General features: G+C 61.3%; 1 protein-coding gene across 1 annotated transcript; it reads left to right on the plus strand.

Moving 5' to 3' along the window:
- The first annotated feature begins 5,011 nt into the window (after positions 1-5,011).
- SNF8 (SNF8 subunit of ESCRT-II) lies at positions 5,012-12,799 on the plus strand. The gene is made up of 8 exons (XM_066205299.1): positions 5,012-5,066; positions 5,728-5,778; positions 6,130-6,268; positions 6,955-7,059; positions 8,618-8,690; positions 10,934-11,075; positions 11,671-11,745; positions 12,544-12,799. The coding sequence occupies exons 1-8, from the start codon at positions 5,013-5,015 to the stop codon at positions 12,664-12,666; spliced, it is 762 nt and encodes a 253-aa protein (XP_066061396.1). The 5' UTR covers position 5,012; the 3' UTR covers positions 12,667-12,799.
- Positions 12,800-15,682: the final 2,883 nt, after the last annotated feature.

The following is a 15,682-nucleotide window of genomic DNA, read 5'->3' on the forward strand; positions in this document are numbered from 1 at the left end:
CGCCCCCCCCCCGCCCGCCTCGCGCGGCGCCGCCGCCAATCACCGCCCGCCGAGGGGAGGCGGGAGCCAGGCGCGGACCAATGGGGAGCGGCCGGCCGAGAGGTGCTCCCGCCTCCCCGGCGCCGCCTTGATTGGCAGGCGAACTGCACAATGGACGCGCGAGGGGGCGCGGGCGGCCCTGGCGCTCGGCGCGGCTGAGCCAATGGGAAACGAGGAGAGGGGAAGCGCGGCTCGCCCCGCAGTGCGGTTCATTGACAGCACGGTCGCCCAACGGCGCGCCAAGCCTTTACTGAGTGACAGCGGCGCGAACCAATCGAACGGCGCGCAGGATTCGCGCGCTTGAGCGGCAGCTGCGCCCACCAATCGCTGCAGGGCGGCGGCCCCGCCCCTTCGCTCCGCAGCGGTTGCCACGGCAACGGGCGGCCCGGGCCCGGAGCGGGGTGAGGCCGCAATGGCGGGGCCCGCTGACCCGCAGCCCCGGCGGGCTCCGGGGGCGCGGCCGGGAGGCGCTTCCAGGCGTCTCCTCAGCCTTGTCTCCCCCCGGAGCACCGCGGGGCCCGCCCGGGGCCGCCACAGGCCTGCGGGGTGGCGGGGCCCCTGGGGACACCTGGGGACACTCGGGAGGGAGATGTGGGGGTGCTGCCGCGGGGATGTCCCCCCAGGGGACACAGGCGCGGCCCCAGCCGCGGCCAGGGGCGATGTTTGCTGACTTTTGGGGTGCCCGGAGGGTGAGGGACGGGCTGTGGCTCTTCCCGGTGCTGCAGGCCGGGATCTCCCGCTGGATCTGGGGGAAAAGAGGTGGGACAGCGCGGCTGGCATCAGGCCCCGGCCTTGCCTTGCCTTCCAAGGGTCACCAACGCCCGATCCACCCGAAAACCCCGTAACCCGATTAAAGAGCCACGGAGCAGGGTTCAAACCTGTCGCAGGTCGTTCACCCCTTCCCGCATGGATCCGGGCGGGATTCCCGTCCCTTCACCCCTCCCTGCATGGATCCACGTGGGATTCCTGCCCCATTCTCCCCTTTCCCACAAGGATCCCTGTGGGATTCCTGCCCATCCCAAAGCCGTGCCGGCAGCCGCGATGCCCTCGGGCAGCACCGCCCAGCTCCTGCCGTTCCTGCCCGTCCCAGACTCCTCTCCCCTGCCCCAGAAACCCGCCGGGACAAACAGGATGCCGCAGACGATGGTTCATCCCAGGAAAAAAAAAAAAACCAACAGCATGGAAAAGTCGGCGTGGGATCCCACGCCTCACGGCGGGGTGAGGTTGGCCAGGTTTTCCCAGGCTCTTTGTGCCCCCCAAAAAACCTGGAGAGATCCAGGGAGCCAAGGGAGGGTGTTTGGGAGGCTGGGAGTGCCCAGATTTTGGGGGTGATGCCCTCCCCAAACCCTCCCTGGATGGATTTTTGGGGTGTTTTCCACCCTGAACCCATCCTGGGATGGATTTTGGGGTTTTTTTTCCACCCTAACCTCCCCCCCCGGGCTGGATTTTTGGGGTGATGTCTCCAGGGATGAGCCCGGGCACTCCGGGGAAGGTTTTTGGGAGGCTGGAAGTGCCCGGACCCCGGGGATTTTTTTGAGTCACAGCTTTGCTCCGCTCCAGCTGCTGCCTCTCCCTAATCTCGTGCTGGAAATCAGCCCACGGAACACCCTCTGGAGCCGGGGTGTGCCCGGGAATTGCCACGGCCGGGAATTGCCCTGGCAGGAGAGGAACCCCCCGAATTCCGAGCTGCCCCTCGGCCCGCGGCAGCTGCAACGGGACATTTGGGGCTGTTCGCCACCCTAAACCCACCCAGGAGGAAGATTTGGGGGTATTTTTCACCCTAAACCCACCCAGGAGGAAGATTTGGGGGTATTTTCCACCCTAAACCCACCCAGGATGAAGATTTGGGGGTATTTTCCACCCTAAACCCACCCAGGATGAAGATTTGGGGGTATTTTCCACCCTAAACCCACCCAGGATGAAGATTTGGGGGTATTTTCCACCCTAAACCCACCCAGGATGAAGATTTGGGGGTATTTTCCACCCTAAACCCACCCAGGATGAAGATTTGGGAGTATTTTCCACCCTAAACCCACCCAAATTGAAGGTTTTTCCACTCTAAACCCACCCTGGGTTGGATTTTGGGGTTGTTTTCCACCCTAGAGCCCTCTCCAGGGAAAAGGGGGTGTCCGGCAGCCCCCCCAAACCCCTCCCGGGCCTCCCCAGGGCCCTGGGCAGTTTCCAGCCGGGAACCCGAGCCGGGCTGTCCCTCCCGGGTTATTTTTAGTGTCCCCCGGGACTACGTGGGGACAGCTGGCCCTGTCCCCGTGCCCACCTCGTGCCACTCAGGGGGGCACGGAGCCCCTTCCTCGTTTTTATCCCCCCGCCCCCAGGAAAACGCTGCAGCCCCAAAGCTTAAAGCAGACAAAGCAAGATTTGGGGGAATCCCCGGAAAATTCCAGGCTGGGAGAGGCCAGGGAATGGGAGCGGGGACAGGGAGGGGTTGGAGTGGTTTGGTCCTACAGACCCCGCCCCACATTTCACTGGGGAACCCCAACCCTACAGACCCCGCCCCACACTGGGACCACGCCCTTTTTGGGACCCCCACCCCACCCATTTGGGTTTTGCCCCTTTCCCGGTGACCCCAGCCCCACAGAGCCCCCCAGGCCGGCACCGCCTGCCCAGAGTTCCCCCCATGGGCCCCCAAAATCCGTCCCTGCTGCCCGCACAACACCGCGGCCCCAGCGCGCTTCTTTCCCGGCGCGCCTTGCGACACCAGGCTGTTATTTGCATATCCCGCCCCTTATTACACATCAACAACCTTATTAGGCGTGTGACCACGCCCGGTTCCCATCTTAGCCCCGCCCCTCGTGCCCCGCCCCGGCCGCGCATTCGCGGTGCTGCAGCGCCACCTGCCGGCGGCTCTGGGGCGGCGCGAACGGCCCTGTCCTGACCCCCCAAAATCAGGACCCCCGCTCTGGGACCCCCACCCTGAGCCCCCCAAACCCGGACCCGCCTCCGGGACCCCCACCCTGAGCCCCCCAAACCCGGACCCCCACTCTGGGCCCCCCAAACCCGGATCCGCCTCCGGGACCCCCACCCTGGGCCCCCCAAACCCGGACCCCCGCTCTGGGACCCCCACCCTGAGCCCAGGACCCCGGGGTCCCCTCCTTCGGGCCCCCCCCCACATCCTGATGACCCCCTTGAGCCCCCCAAACCAGAGACCCTTCCCCCCGTGCACCCCCTGTGCTCACCCGCACCCCAAACCCGCCAGCGCCCCCCCAAATCTGCCCGGCTCTGGGGGGCTTCGGGGGGATGGGACCCCCCCCAGGGCCGGGCGGAGCTCCCGTGTCCCCCAGGGGGACCCCCCCAAACCCCCTGTTGTGTGTCCCCGGGGTGTCCCCTGGCCTGGATGTCACCCCCTCAAGGCGTGACAAAGGCACCCCACGTCCCACCCTGGGGACCCCCAAAGGCCCCCGCTGCTGTCCCCATCCCCGGGGGGGCTCCGTGTCCCCTCTGTCCCCGGTCCCCCCCGGGAGAACAAAGAGGAGGAGGAGGAGGAGGAGCGCGAAGGCCCCGGCGGTGACAGCTGGTGCCCCGCGGGTGACACGGGGACAAAGGCGCCGCTGCCGGGGACAAAGGGGACGGCGGGGAGGGGACAGCGGCCCCACAACACCGCACAGCAGCCGGGGACGGGGCTTTGGGGGTGCCGGGGGTCACGGGGCGGGCCACGGGGGCTTTGGGGGGCCGCCTTGGGTTTGGTTGCTTTGGGGTGCCCGGTTTGGGTTTGGTTGTTTTGGGGTCCCCGGTTTGGGGTGCCCGTTTTGGGGATGGCTGTTTTGGGGTCCCCGGTTTGGGGTGCTCGGTTTGGGGATGGCTGTTTTAGGGTCTCCGTTTTGGGTTTGGTTATTTTGGGGTCTCCGTTTTGGGGTGCTCGATTTGGGGATGGTTGTTTTAGGGTCTCCGTTTTGGGGTGCTCGGTTTGGGGATGGTTGTTTTAGGGTCTCCGTTTTGGGTTTGGTTATTTTGGGGTCTCCGTTTTGGGGTGCTCGGTTTGGGGATGGCTGTTTTAGGGTCTCCGTTTTGGGTTTGGTTATTTTGGGGTCCCCGGTTTGGGGTGCCCGTTTTGGGGATGGCTGTTTTGGGGTCTCCGTTTTGGGGTGCCTGTTTCGGGGATGGTTGTTTTAGGGTCTCCGTTTTGGGTTTGGTTATTCTGCGGTCTCCGTTTTGGGGTGCCCATTTGGAAGTGGCTGCTTTGGGGCGCCCCGTTCCGGCGAGGGGAGGAGGCACAGAGGGGGCTTTTGTCCCCTCTCACCTCCTGGAGCCCCTCAAATCCCCCTTCGTGCCCTTCGGGAGCCCTTCTACCCCTCCGAACTCAGTTACTACCTCCTCTCACCTCCTTTACCCCCTCAGGTCCTTCTTTAGCCCCTCAGAACTCCTTAATTCCCCTCTCTCACCTCCTTTCTCCCCTGAGAACCCCTTTTACCCCCTGAGAACCCCATTTACCCCCTCAGAACTCCATTTTTCACTCTCTCTCACCCCTTTTACCCCCTCAGAACTCCATTTTTCACTCTCTCACCCCTTTTACCCCCTCAGAACTCCACTTTTCACTCTCTCACCCCTTTTACCCCCTCAGAACTCCATTTTTCCCTCTCTCACCCCTTTTACCCCCTCAGAACTCCATTTTTCCCTCTCTCACCCCTTTTACCCCCTCAGAACTCCATTTTTCCCTCTCTCTCACCCCTTTTACCCCCTCAGAACTCCATTTTTCCCTCTCTCACCCCTTTTACCCCCTCAGAACTCCATTTTTCCCTCTCTCTCACCCCTTTTACCCCCCCAGAACTCCATTTTTCACTCTCTCACCTCCTTTCTCCCCCCGTCCCTCACTGAGGGGAAGGGGCGTGGCTCCCGGGGGCGTGGCTCCCGGGGGGCGTGGCTCGACCCCGCCCCTTCCCCGCGGCGCCTCTCGATGACGTCTCGCGTGGTTCGGTCGATGACGTCAGTTCGGGCGCGCCGGCGGCGGCGGGGTCGGGATGCACCGGCGGGGGGTGGGAGCGGGGGCGATCGCCCGGAAAAAACTGACCGAGGTGAGGGGAAAACGGGCCGGGACAGCGGCGGGGAGCGGCGCCGGGCAGCGGGGAGGGCACGGGGCAGCGGCGGGGGAACATCGGGGGTGAACGGCCGTGAGGGGCCCTGAGGGGATGTGAGGGGCCGTGAGGGGATGTGAGGGGCCGTGAGGGGTCCTGAGGGGCCGTGAGGGGTCCTGAGGGGATGTGAGGGGTCCTGAGGGGTCCTGAGGGGCCGTGAGGGGCCGTGAGGGGCCGTGAGGGGTCCTGAGGGGATGTGAGGGGCCCTGAGGGGCCGTGAGGGGTCCTGAGGGGATGTGAGGGGCCCTGAGGGGCCGTGAGGGGTCCTGAGGGGATCTGAGGGGTCCTGAGGGGACGTGAGGGGATGTGAGGGGTCCTGAGGGGACGTGAGGGGATGTGAGGGGTCCTGAGGGGCCGTGAGGGGTCCTGAGGGGTCCTGAGGGGATCTGAGGGGTCCTGAGGGGATGTGAGGGGTCCTGAGGGGCCGTGAGGGGTCCTGAGGGGACGTGAGGAGATGTGAGGGGTCCTGAGGAGTCCTGAGGGGCCGTGAGGGGTCCTGAGGGGCCCTGAGGGGATGTGAGGGGTCCTGAGGGGTCCTGAGGGGCCGTGAGGGGTCCTGAGGGCACGCCCTCCCCGTGACCCCGTCGTTCTCCCGCCCCAGGCCAAGTACAAGGAGCGAGGGACGGTCCTGGCTGAGGATCAGCTGGCCCAGGTGGGAATTCCCCCGGCATGGGGCTGGAGTCCCATTCCCTGTCCCATTCCCATTCCTGTCCCCCCCATCCATTCCCATTCCCCATCTCCCATTCCCACCACCACATTCCCAAACCCCGATCCCATATCCACACCCTGATCCCGTCATTCCCGGTGCCGATCCCGTCATTCCCAGCCCTGATCCCGTCATTCCCAGCCCCGATCCCGTCATTCCCGGTGCCAATCCCGTCATTCCCAGCCCCGATCCCGTCATTCCCAGCCCCGATCCCGTTATTCCCGGTGCCAATCCCGTCATTCCCAGCCCCGATCCCGTCATTCCCAGCCCCAATCCCGTCCTTGCCGTCCTTCGCAGATGTCGAAGCAGCTGGAGACGTTCCGCACGCACCTGGAGGCGTTTGCCAGCAAACACAAGCAGGAGATCAGGAAGAGCCCGGAATTCCGGCTGCAGTTCCAGGACATGTGCGCCACCATCGGCGTGGATCCCCTGGCCTGTGAGGGGCGCCGGCATGGAATTCTGTCCTGCTGGGATTTGGGAATGCCTGGGGGGGAGGGGCACACAGGGCTCATCCCGGTTTTCCAGCCTGGAATTCTGTCCTGCTGGGATTTGGGAATGCCTGGGGGGGGGGGGGCACACAGGGCTCATCCCGGTTTTCCAGCCTGGAATTCTGTCCTGCTGGGATTTGGGAATGCCTGGGGGGGGCACACAGGGCTCATCCCGGTTTTCCAGCCTGGAATTCTGTCCTGCTGGGATTTGGGAATGCCTGGGGGGGGGGGGCACACAGGGCTCATCCCGGTTTTCCAGCCTGGAATTCTGTCCTGCTGGGATTTGGGAATGCCTGGGGGGGGCACACAGGGCTCATCCCGGTTTTCCAGCCTGGAATTCTGTCCTGCTGGGATTTGGGAATGCCTGGGGGGGGGGGGGGCACACAGGGCTCATCCCGGTTTTCCAGCCTGGAATTCTGTCCTGCTGGGATTTGGGAATGCCTGGGGGGGGGGCACACAGGGCTCATCCCGGTTTTCCAGCCTGGAATTCTGTCCTGCTGGGATTTGGGAACTCCTGGGCTGCCCCTGTGGGTGCTGGAGGGGAGGATTCCCGACCTCGGTGTTCTCTGGGCGCGGGAGCCGCTCCGGGAGGGAATTCCTGGAATTCCCAGCGCCTTTCCCTCTCCTTCCCCAGCTGGAAAAGGCTTCTGGGCCGAGATGTTGGGAGTGGGAGATTTCTACTACGAGCTGGGGGTGCAGATCATCGAGGTGTGCCTGGCCCTCAAACACCGCAACGGAGGTGGGAGCCCCCACAGCCCATCCCTGCCCTCATCCCTGCCCTCATCCCTGCCCTCATCCCTGTCCTCATCCGTGATCCGTGTCCTCATCCCTGTCCTCATCCATGATCCCTGCCCTCATCCCTGCCCTCATCCGTCATCCCTGCCCTCATCCCTGCCCTCATCCCTGCCCTCATCCGTGATCCCTGTCCTCATCCATGATCCCTGTCCCCATCCCTGCCCTCATCCATGATCCCTGTCCCCATCCCTGCCCTCATCCATGATCCCTGTCCTCATCCCTGCCCTCATCTGTGATCCCTGCCCTCATCCCTGTCCTCATCCATCATCCCTGCCCTCATCCATGATCCCTGTCCCCATCCCTGCCCTCATCCATGATCCCTGTCCTCATCCCTGCCCTCATCTGTGATCCCTGCCCTCATCCCTGTCCTCATCCATCATCCCTGTCCTCATCCATGATCCCTGTCCCCATCCCTGCCCTCATCCGTGATCCCTGCCCTCATCCCTGCCCTCATCCGTGATCCCTGTCCTCATCCCTGTGCCCATTCCTGTCCTCATCCCTGCCCTCATCCATGATCCCTGCCCTCAGCCCTGTCCTCATCCGTGATCCCTGCCCTCATCCATGATCCCTGCCCTCATCCATGATCCCTGCCCTCATCCGTGATCCCTGTCCTCATCCCTGTCCCCATCCCTGTGCCCATCCCTGCCCTCATCCATGATCCCTGTCCTCATCCATGATCCCTGCCCTCATCCCTGCCCTCATCCGTGATCCCTGTCCTCATCCCTGTGCCCATTCCTGTCCTCATCCCTGTCCTCATCCATGATCCCTGTCCTGATCCGTGTCCTGATCCATGTCCTGATCCGTGTCCTGATCCCGGGGATCCAGTCCTGATCCGTGTCCTGATCCCAGAAGTCCATCCCTGATCCCAGAGATCTCATCAATCCCATCAATCAATCAATCCATCCCATCAATCGATCCCATCAATTCCATCAATCAATCAATCAATCTCATCAATCAATCCCATCCATCCATCAATTAATCAATCCCATCAATCAATCCATCCATCCCATCCATCAATCAATCAATCCCATCAATCAATCCCTTCAATCCCATCAATTCCATCCATCCATCAATCAATCCCATCCATCAATCAATCCCATCAATCAATCCCATCAATCAGTCCCATCAATCAATCCCATCAATCCCATCCATCAATCAATCAATCCCATCAATCAATCAATCAATCCCATCCATCCATCAATCAATCCCATCCATCAATCCCATCCATCAATCAATCAATCCCATCAATCAGTCAATCCCATCCATCCATCAATCCCATCAATCAATTCCTCCCATCCATCAATCAATCCCATCAATCAATCCCATCAATCAATCCCATCAATCAATCCCATCCATCAATCAATCCCATCAATCAATCCCATCAATCAATCCCATCAATCAATCCCATCCATCAATCAATCCCGTCCATCAGTCAGTCAACCAGTCAATCCATCCCTGGGAGCTCGGTGCCGGGAATGATCCCGGTGTTCCCGGTGCCGCAGGTCTGATCACGCTGCAGGAGCTGCAGCAGCAGGTGCTCAAGGGACGGGGGAAGTTCGCCCAGGACGTCAGCCAGTGAGTCTGGGAATTCCGGGAATGCACCGGGAACTGGGAATTCCTCGGGATTCGGGGCAGGAGGAGGGCGGTGGAGCCAGATCTGCCGGATCTCCAGTTCCCGCCGCTGCTCCCGCCTTTCTCTGGGATCCTCCGGGAGTCTGGACCTGGAGATGATTTGGTTTTTCCCTAAAATTCCATCCCGGGGCCAATTTTTTCCCGTGAAATTCCAGCCCAGAGACAATTTTTTTCCATAAAAATCCATCCCAGGGAGATTTGTTTTTTTCCTTAGAAATCCAGCCCTGGACCATTTTTTTTCCCCAAAATTCCAACCCCAGGAGCATTTTTCCCCTAAAAATCCAACCTGGGGACGAGTTTTTCCCCAAAATTCCAACCCAGGGATGATTTTTTTCCCCAAAAACCCAACTCAGGGACGAGTTTTTCCCCAAAATTCCAAGCCAGGGATGATTCTTTTCCCTAAAAACCCAACCCAGGGACGATTTTCCCCCCAATCCCCCCCAGGGACGATTTTCCCCCCAATCCCCCCCAGGGACGATTTTCCCCCCAATCCCCCCGGGGACGATTTTCCCCCCAATCCCCCCCAGGGACGATTTTCCCCCCAATCCCCCCCAGGGACGATTTTCCCCCCAATCCCCCCGGGGACGATTTTCCCCCCAATCCCCCCCAGGACGATTTTCCCCCCAATCCCCCCCAGGGACGATTTTCCCCCCAATCCCCCCGGGGACGATTTTCCCCCCAATCCCCCCAGGACGATTTTCCCCCCAATCCCCCCGGGGACGATTTTCCCCCCAATCCCCCCAGGACGATTTTCCCCCCAATCCCCCCCGGGGACGATTTTCCCCCCAATCCCCCCCGGGGACGATTTTCCCCCCAATCCCCCCCAGGGACGATTTTCCCCCCAATCCCCCCCAGGGACGATTTTCCCCCCAATCCCCCCGGGGACGATTTTCCCCCCAATCCCCCCAGGACGATTTTCCCCCCAATCCCCCCCAGGGACGATTTTCCCCCCAATCCCCCCGGGGACGATTTTCCCCCCAATCCCCCCCGGGACGATTTTCCCCCCAATCCCCCCCGGGACGATTTTCCCCCCAATCCCCCCCAGGGACGATTTTCCCCCCAATCCCCCCGGGGACGATTTTCCCCCCAATCCCCCCCAGGGACGATTTTCCCCCCAATCCCCCCAGGGACGATTTTCCCCCAATCCCCCCCAGGGACGATTTTCCCCCCAATCCCCCCCGGGGACGATTTTCCCCCCAATCCCCCCCAGGGACGTTTTCCCCCCAATCCCCCCCAGGGACGATTTTCCCCCCAATCCCCCCCGGGACGATTTTCCCCCCAATCCCCCCCAGGGACGATTTTCCCCCCAATCCCCCCCAGGGACGATTTTCCCCCCAATCCCCCCCGGGGACGATTTTCCCCCCAATCCCCCCCAGGGACGTTTTCCCCCCAATCCCCCCAGGACGATTTTCCCCCCAATCCCCCCCGGGACGATTTTCCCCCAATCCCCCCCGGGGACGATTTTCCCCCCAATCCCCCCAGGGACGATTTTCCCCCCAATCCCCCCCAGGGACGATTTTCCCCCCAATCCCCCCAGGGACGATTTTCCCCCAATCCCCCCCAGGGACGATTTTCCCCCCAATCCCCCCAGGGACGATTTTCCCCCCAATCCCCCCAGGGACGATTTTCCCCCCAATCCCCCCCAGGGACGTTTTCCCCCAATCCCCCCAGGGACGATTTTCCCCCAATCCCCCCCAGGGACGATTTTCCCCCAATCCCCCCCAGGACGATTTTCCCCCAATCCCCCCCAGGGACGATTTTCCCCCAATCCCCCCCAGGGACGATTTTCCCCCAATCCCCCCCAGGGACGATTTTCCCCCAATCCCCCCCGGGGACGATTTTCCCCCCAATCCCCCCCGGGGACGATTTTCCCCCAATCCCCCCCGGGGACGATTTTCCCCCAATCCCCCCCGGGGACGATTTTCCCCCCAATCCCCCCCGGGGACGATTTTCCCCCCAATCCCCCCCGGGGACGATTTTCCCCCAATCCCCCCCGGGGACGATTTTCCCCCCAATCCCCCCCGGGGACGATTTTCCCCCAATCCCCCCCAGGGACGATTTTCCCCCAATCCCCCCCGGGGACGATTTTCCCCCAATCCCCCCCGGGGACGATTTTCCCCCAATCCCCCCCAGGACGATTTTCCCCCCAATCCCCCCCAGGACAATTTCCCCCCAATCCCCCCCAGGGACGACCTGCTGCGCGCCATCAAGAAGCTGAAGGTTCTGGGCAGCGGCTTCGGCCTCATCCCGGTGGGGGGAACGTTCCTGGTGCAGTCGGTGCCCGCCGAGCTCAACATGGATCACACCGTGGTGCTGCAGCTGGCCGAGGTGGGAATGGGCCGGGAAATTCTGGGAATGGGCCGGGAATTCTGGGGATGGGCCGGGGAACGTCTGGGAATGGGAATTGGTGGGAGTGACCCCAAAACGGGCCGGGAATGACCTGGAAAATTCTGGGACTGGGGAATTGGTGGGAATGGCCCCAAAAAGGGCCAGAGTGACCCCTAAAAAGGGCTGGGAGATTCTGGGAATGGGCTGGGAAATTCTGGGAATGGGGAATTGGTGGGAATAGCCCCAAAAAGGGCCGGGAATGACCCCAGAAAGGACTGGGAAAGGATTGGGAATGAGCTGGGAAAAGGGTGGGAATTTGGGCTGGAAAAGGGCCAGGAATGGGCTGGGAATGAGGAATTGTTGGGAATGACCTGGAAAAAGCCGGGAATGAGGAACTGATGCTTCCAGAACTGGGAACTGGGATTGGATCAGGTTCGTGGGCGAAGCTGCTGAACGGTGGATTTAAATCCGGGTGAAAAACATCCAGAAAAATCATTTTTATTTTCCATAAAAATATTTATAAAACCTGGGATTGGGCTGGGCTGGGCTGGGACGGGAATTCCAGCCGGGATTTTCCCCGGGGTTGTTTTCCCAGAAAAAGGGATTCGTGACGGTCAGCGAGATCCGGGCCAGCCTCAAGTGGGAGACGGAGAGAGCGGAGCAGGTGCTGGTACGTGGGCAGGGGAAAAGGGGGGAAAAATGGGAAATGGATGGGAAAAGGATGGGGAAAGGGGGGAAAAATGGGAAAATTATGGGAAAAGGATGGGAAAAGGGGGGAAAAATGGGAAAATTATGGGAAAAGGATGGGGAAAGGGGGGAAAAGGGGGGAAAAATGGGAAAAGAATGGGAAAAGGATGGGGAAAGGGGGGAAAAGGGGGAAAAACGGGAAAAGAATGGGGAAAGGATGGGAAAAGGGGGGAAAAATGGGAAAAGGATGGGGAAAGGATGGGGAAAGGGGGGAAAAATGGGAAAATTATGGGAAAAGGATGGGAAAAGGATGGGGAAATAATGGGGAAAGGATGGGAAAAGGGGAGAAAAAAATGGGAAAAGGATGGGAAAAGGATGGGAAAGGGATGGGAAAAGGGGGGATAAATGGGAAAATTATGGGAAAAGGATGGGAAAAGGATGGGGAAAGGGTGGGGAAAGGGTGGGAAAAGGATGAGGAAATGGGGATGGGAGAATGGGAAAAGAAATGGGAAAAAGAACGGGAAAATGGAGATGGAGAAATGGGGAAGTGGGGAAATGGGGACGGGAAAATCGTGGGAAAACTGGGAAAATGGGGACAGGCGTGGGCAAGTGGGAAAACGGGAAGAGGAAAATGGGCGGACGGGGGTGGGCTGGGAATGGGAACGGCTCCTCGGCCCATCCCAGTCCGCTCCCAGTCCATTCCCGGCCCATTCCCGGCCCATTCCCGGCCCATTCCCGGCGTTCCCGGCATTCCCGGCATTCCCGGTCCGTCCCGTCGCAGGACCACCTGCTGAGGGAGGGCATGGCGTGGCTGGACGCGCAGGCTCCGGCCGAGGCGCAGTTCTGGCTGCCCGCGCTCTTCCCCGAGCTGCGCGGCCACGAGGAGCCCCCGGCCGCGCCCTGAGCCCCGGGACTGCGCCTGGAAACACTCCCCGGGGGAACCTCGGGAATCCCGCACGGGAACCTCGGGAATTCCGCACGGGAACCTCAGGAATTCTGCACGGGAACCTCAGGAATTCTGCACGGGAACCTCGGGAATCCCGCACGGGAACCTCGGGAATCCCGCACGGGAACCTCGGGAATTCCGCACGGGAACCTCGGGAATCCCGCACGGGAACCTCGGGAATCCCGCACGGGAACCTCGGGAATTCCGCACGGGAACCTCGGGAATTCCGCACGGGAACCTCGGGAATCCCGCACGGGAACCTCGGGAATCCCGCACGGGAACCTCGGGAATCCCGCACGGGAACCTCGGGAATTCCGCACGGGAACCTCGGGAATCCCGCACGGGAACCTCGGGAATCCCGCACGGGAACCTCGGGAATTCTGCACGGGAACCTCGGGAATCCCGCACGGGAACCTCGGGAATTCCGCACGGGAACCTCGGGAATTCCGCACGGGAACCTCGGGAATTCTGCACGGGAACCTCGGGAATCCCGCACGGGAACCTCGGGAATTCCACACGGGAACCTCGGGAATTCTGCACGGGAACCTCGGGAATTCCGCACGGGAACCTCGGGAATTCTGCACGGGAACCTCGGGAATTCCGCACGGGAACCTCGGGAATCCCGCACGGGAACCTCGGGAATCCCGCACGGGAACCTCGGGAATCCCGCACGGGAACCTCGGGAATCCTGCACGGGAACCTCGGGAATTCTGCACGGGAACCTCGGGAATCCCGCACGGGAACCTCGGGAATTCTGCACGGAAACCTCGGGAATCCCGCACGGGAACCTCGGGAATTCTGCACGGAAACCTCGGGAATCCCGCACGGGAACCTCGGGAATCCCGCACGGGAACCTCGGGAATTCTGCACGGGAACCTCGGGAATCCCGCACGGGAACCTCGGGAATCCCGCACGGGAACCTCGGGAATCCCGCACGGGAACCTCGGGAATTCCGCACGGGAACCTCGGGAATTCTGCACGGGAACCTCGGGAATTCCGCACGGGAACCTCGGGAATTCTGCACGGGAACCTCGGGAATTCCGCACGGGAACCTCGGGAATTCTGCACGGGAACCTCGGGAATCCCGCACGGGAACCTCAGGAATTCCACACGGGAACCTCGGGAATTCTGCACGGGAACCTCGGGAATTCCGCACGGGAACCTCGGGAATTCTGCACGGGAACCTCGGGAATTCCGCACGGGAACCTCGGGAATTCTGCACGGGAACCTCGGGAATCCCGCACGGGAACCTCGGGAATCCCGCACGGGAACCTCGGGAATCCTGCACGGGAACCTCGGGAATTCTGCACGGGAACCTCGGGAATCCCGCACGGGAACCTCGGGAATCCCGCACGGGAACCTCGGGAATCCCGCACGGGAACCTCGGGAATTCCGCACGGGAACCTCGGGAATTCTGCACGGGAACCTTGGGAATTCTGCACGGGAACCTCGGGAATTCCGCACGGGAACCTCGGGAATTCCGCACGGGAACCTTGGGAATTCTGCACGGGAACCTCGGGAATTCCGCACGGGAACCTCGGGAATTCCGCACGGGAACCTCGGGAATCCCGCACGGGAACCTCGGGAATTCCGCACGGGAACCCCGGGAATCCCCCGTGGAAACCTCGGGAATCCCATGTGGAAACCTCAGGAATCCCCCGTGGAAACCTCAGGAATCCCGGCTGGAATCATTCCTGGAATCTTCGGGAATCCCAGCTGGAATCCTGGCTGGAAACCTTGGGAATCCCGGATGGGATCTTCAGGAATCCTCCCTGGAATCCTTGGAAATCCTGGCTGGAATTGCCCCCGGAATCCTCGGGAATCCCCCCCTGGAGTCCTCAGGAATCCTGGCTGGAATCTTCGGGAATCCCCCTTGGAATCCCTCCCGGGATCCTCCGGAATCCCAGCTGGAATCCTTCCTGGACTTCCCCCCGGAGTCCTTGGGAATCTTGCGGGGAATCCTCCGGGATCCTGGCTGGAATCCCTCCGGGATCCTCGGGATCCCTCCTGTCCCCACAGTCCCCGGGACAGCGGGATGGGGAATAAAAACTTTCATTTAAAAATTCCTGAGGTTGGGAATTTTCTTTTTCCTCTGGAATTCTGGCTCCAAGCACTGGGAACAATGGGATTTGGGCTCTGAATTTCAGCTCCCAGCAGTGGGAAAATGGGATTTTTCCTCTGGAATTTCAGTTCCCAGCAAAGGGAAAATGGGATTTTTCCTCTGGAATTTTGCCTCCCGGCAATGGGAAAATGGGATTTTTCCCTCTGGAATTTCGGTTCCCAGCAATGGGAAATGGAACTCCGGCTCCCATCCAGGGGAAATGGGATTTTTCCTCTGGAATTTTGCCTCCTGGCAATGGGAAAATGGGATTTTTCCTCTGGAATTTCAGCTCCCGGCAAAGAAACCCCCACGGGCTCCGTTCTGCCAAAGCAAAAACTTCGTGGCACAAAACGGGGGAAAGAAAAAAAGAAAAAAAAGGGGGAAAAAAACCTGGGGAAAAAAAAAAAAAACGGGAAAAATCCCCCAGCAACTCCTAAAACAACAAAGCAAAAAACTTTGGGAATTTTTCTGTCCGACAGAAGCCGAGGCCGCGTCCCCGAGTGACTCCGGCGCTTTGATTTCGTTTCCCACCAGCTCCGAGGGGAAAAAAATCCGCCAGGCTGAGACGGCAGCGGCTCCGGGATTGTCCCTTTGGGACGGGATTCCCGGAATTCCCGAGGGGACAGCATTCCCGGGATCCCGAGGGGACAGCATTCCCGGGATCCCGAGGGGACACCATTCCCGGGATCCCCGAGGGGACAGCATTCCCGGAATTCCCGAGGGGACAGCATTCCCAGGATCCCGAGGGGACAGCATTCCCGGAATTCCCGAGGGGACAGCATTCCCGGGATCCCGAGGGGACAGCATTCCCGGAATTCCCGAGGGGACAGCATTCCCGGGATCCCGAGGGGACAGCATTCCCGGGATCTTTTT

This window comes from Chamaea fasciata, unplaced genomic scaffold, assembly GCF_029207755.1.
Source record: "Chamaea fasciata isolate MVZ Bird 193981 ecotype frontalis unplaced genomic scaffold, bChaFas1.0.hap1 SCAF_27, whole genome shotgun sequence".
Lineage (NCBI taxonomy): Eukaryota > Metazoa > Chordata > Aves > Passeriformes > Sylviidae > Chamaea > Chamaea fasciata.

Coding starts and splice junctions, on each gene's coding strand:
- SNF8 (XM_066205299.1), top strand. CDS start 5,013: ATGCACCGGCGGGGGGTGGGAGCGGGGGCGATCGCCCGGAAAAAACTG. Junction 6,269..6,954: donor CGGCGTGGATCCCCTGGCCT/GTGAGGGGCGCC, acceptor CTCCTTCCCCAG/CTGGAAAAGGCTTCTGGGCC. Junction 8,691..10,933: donor TTCGCCCAGGACGTCAGCCA/GTGAGTCTGGGA, acceptor AATCCCCCCCAG/GGACGACCTGCTGCGCGCCA.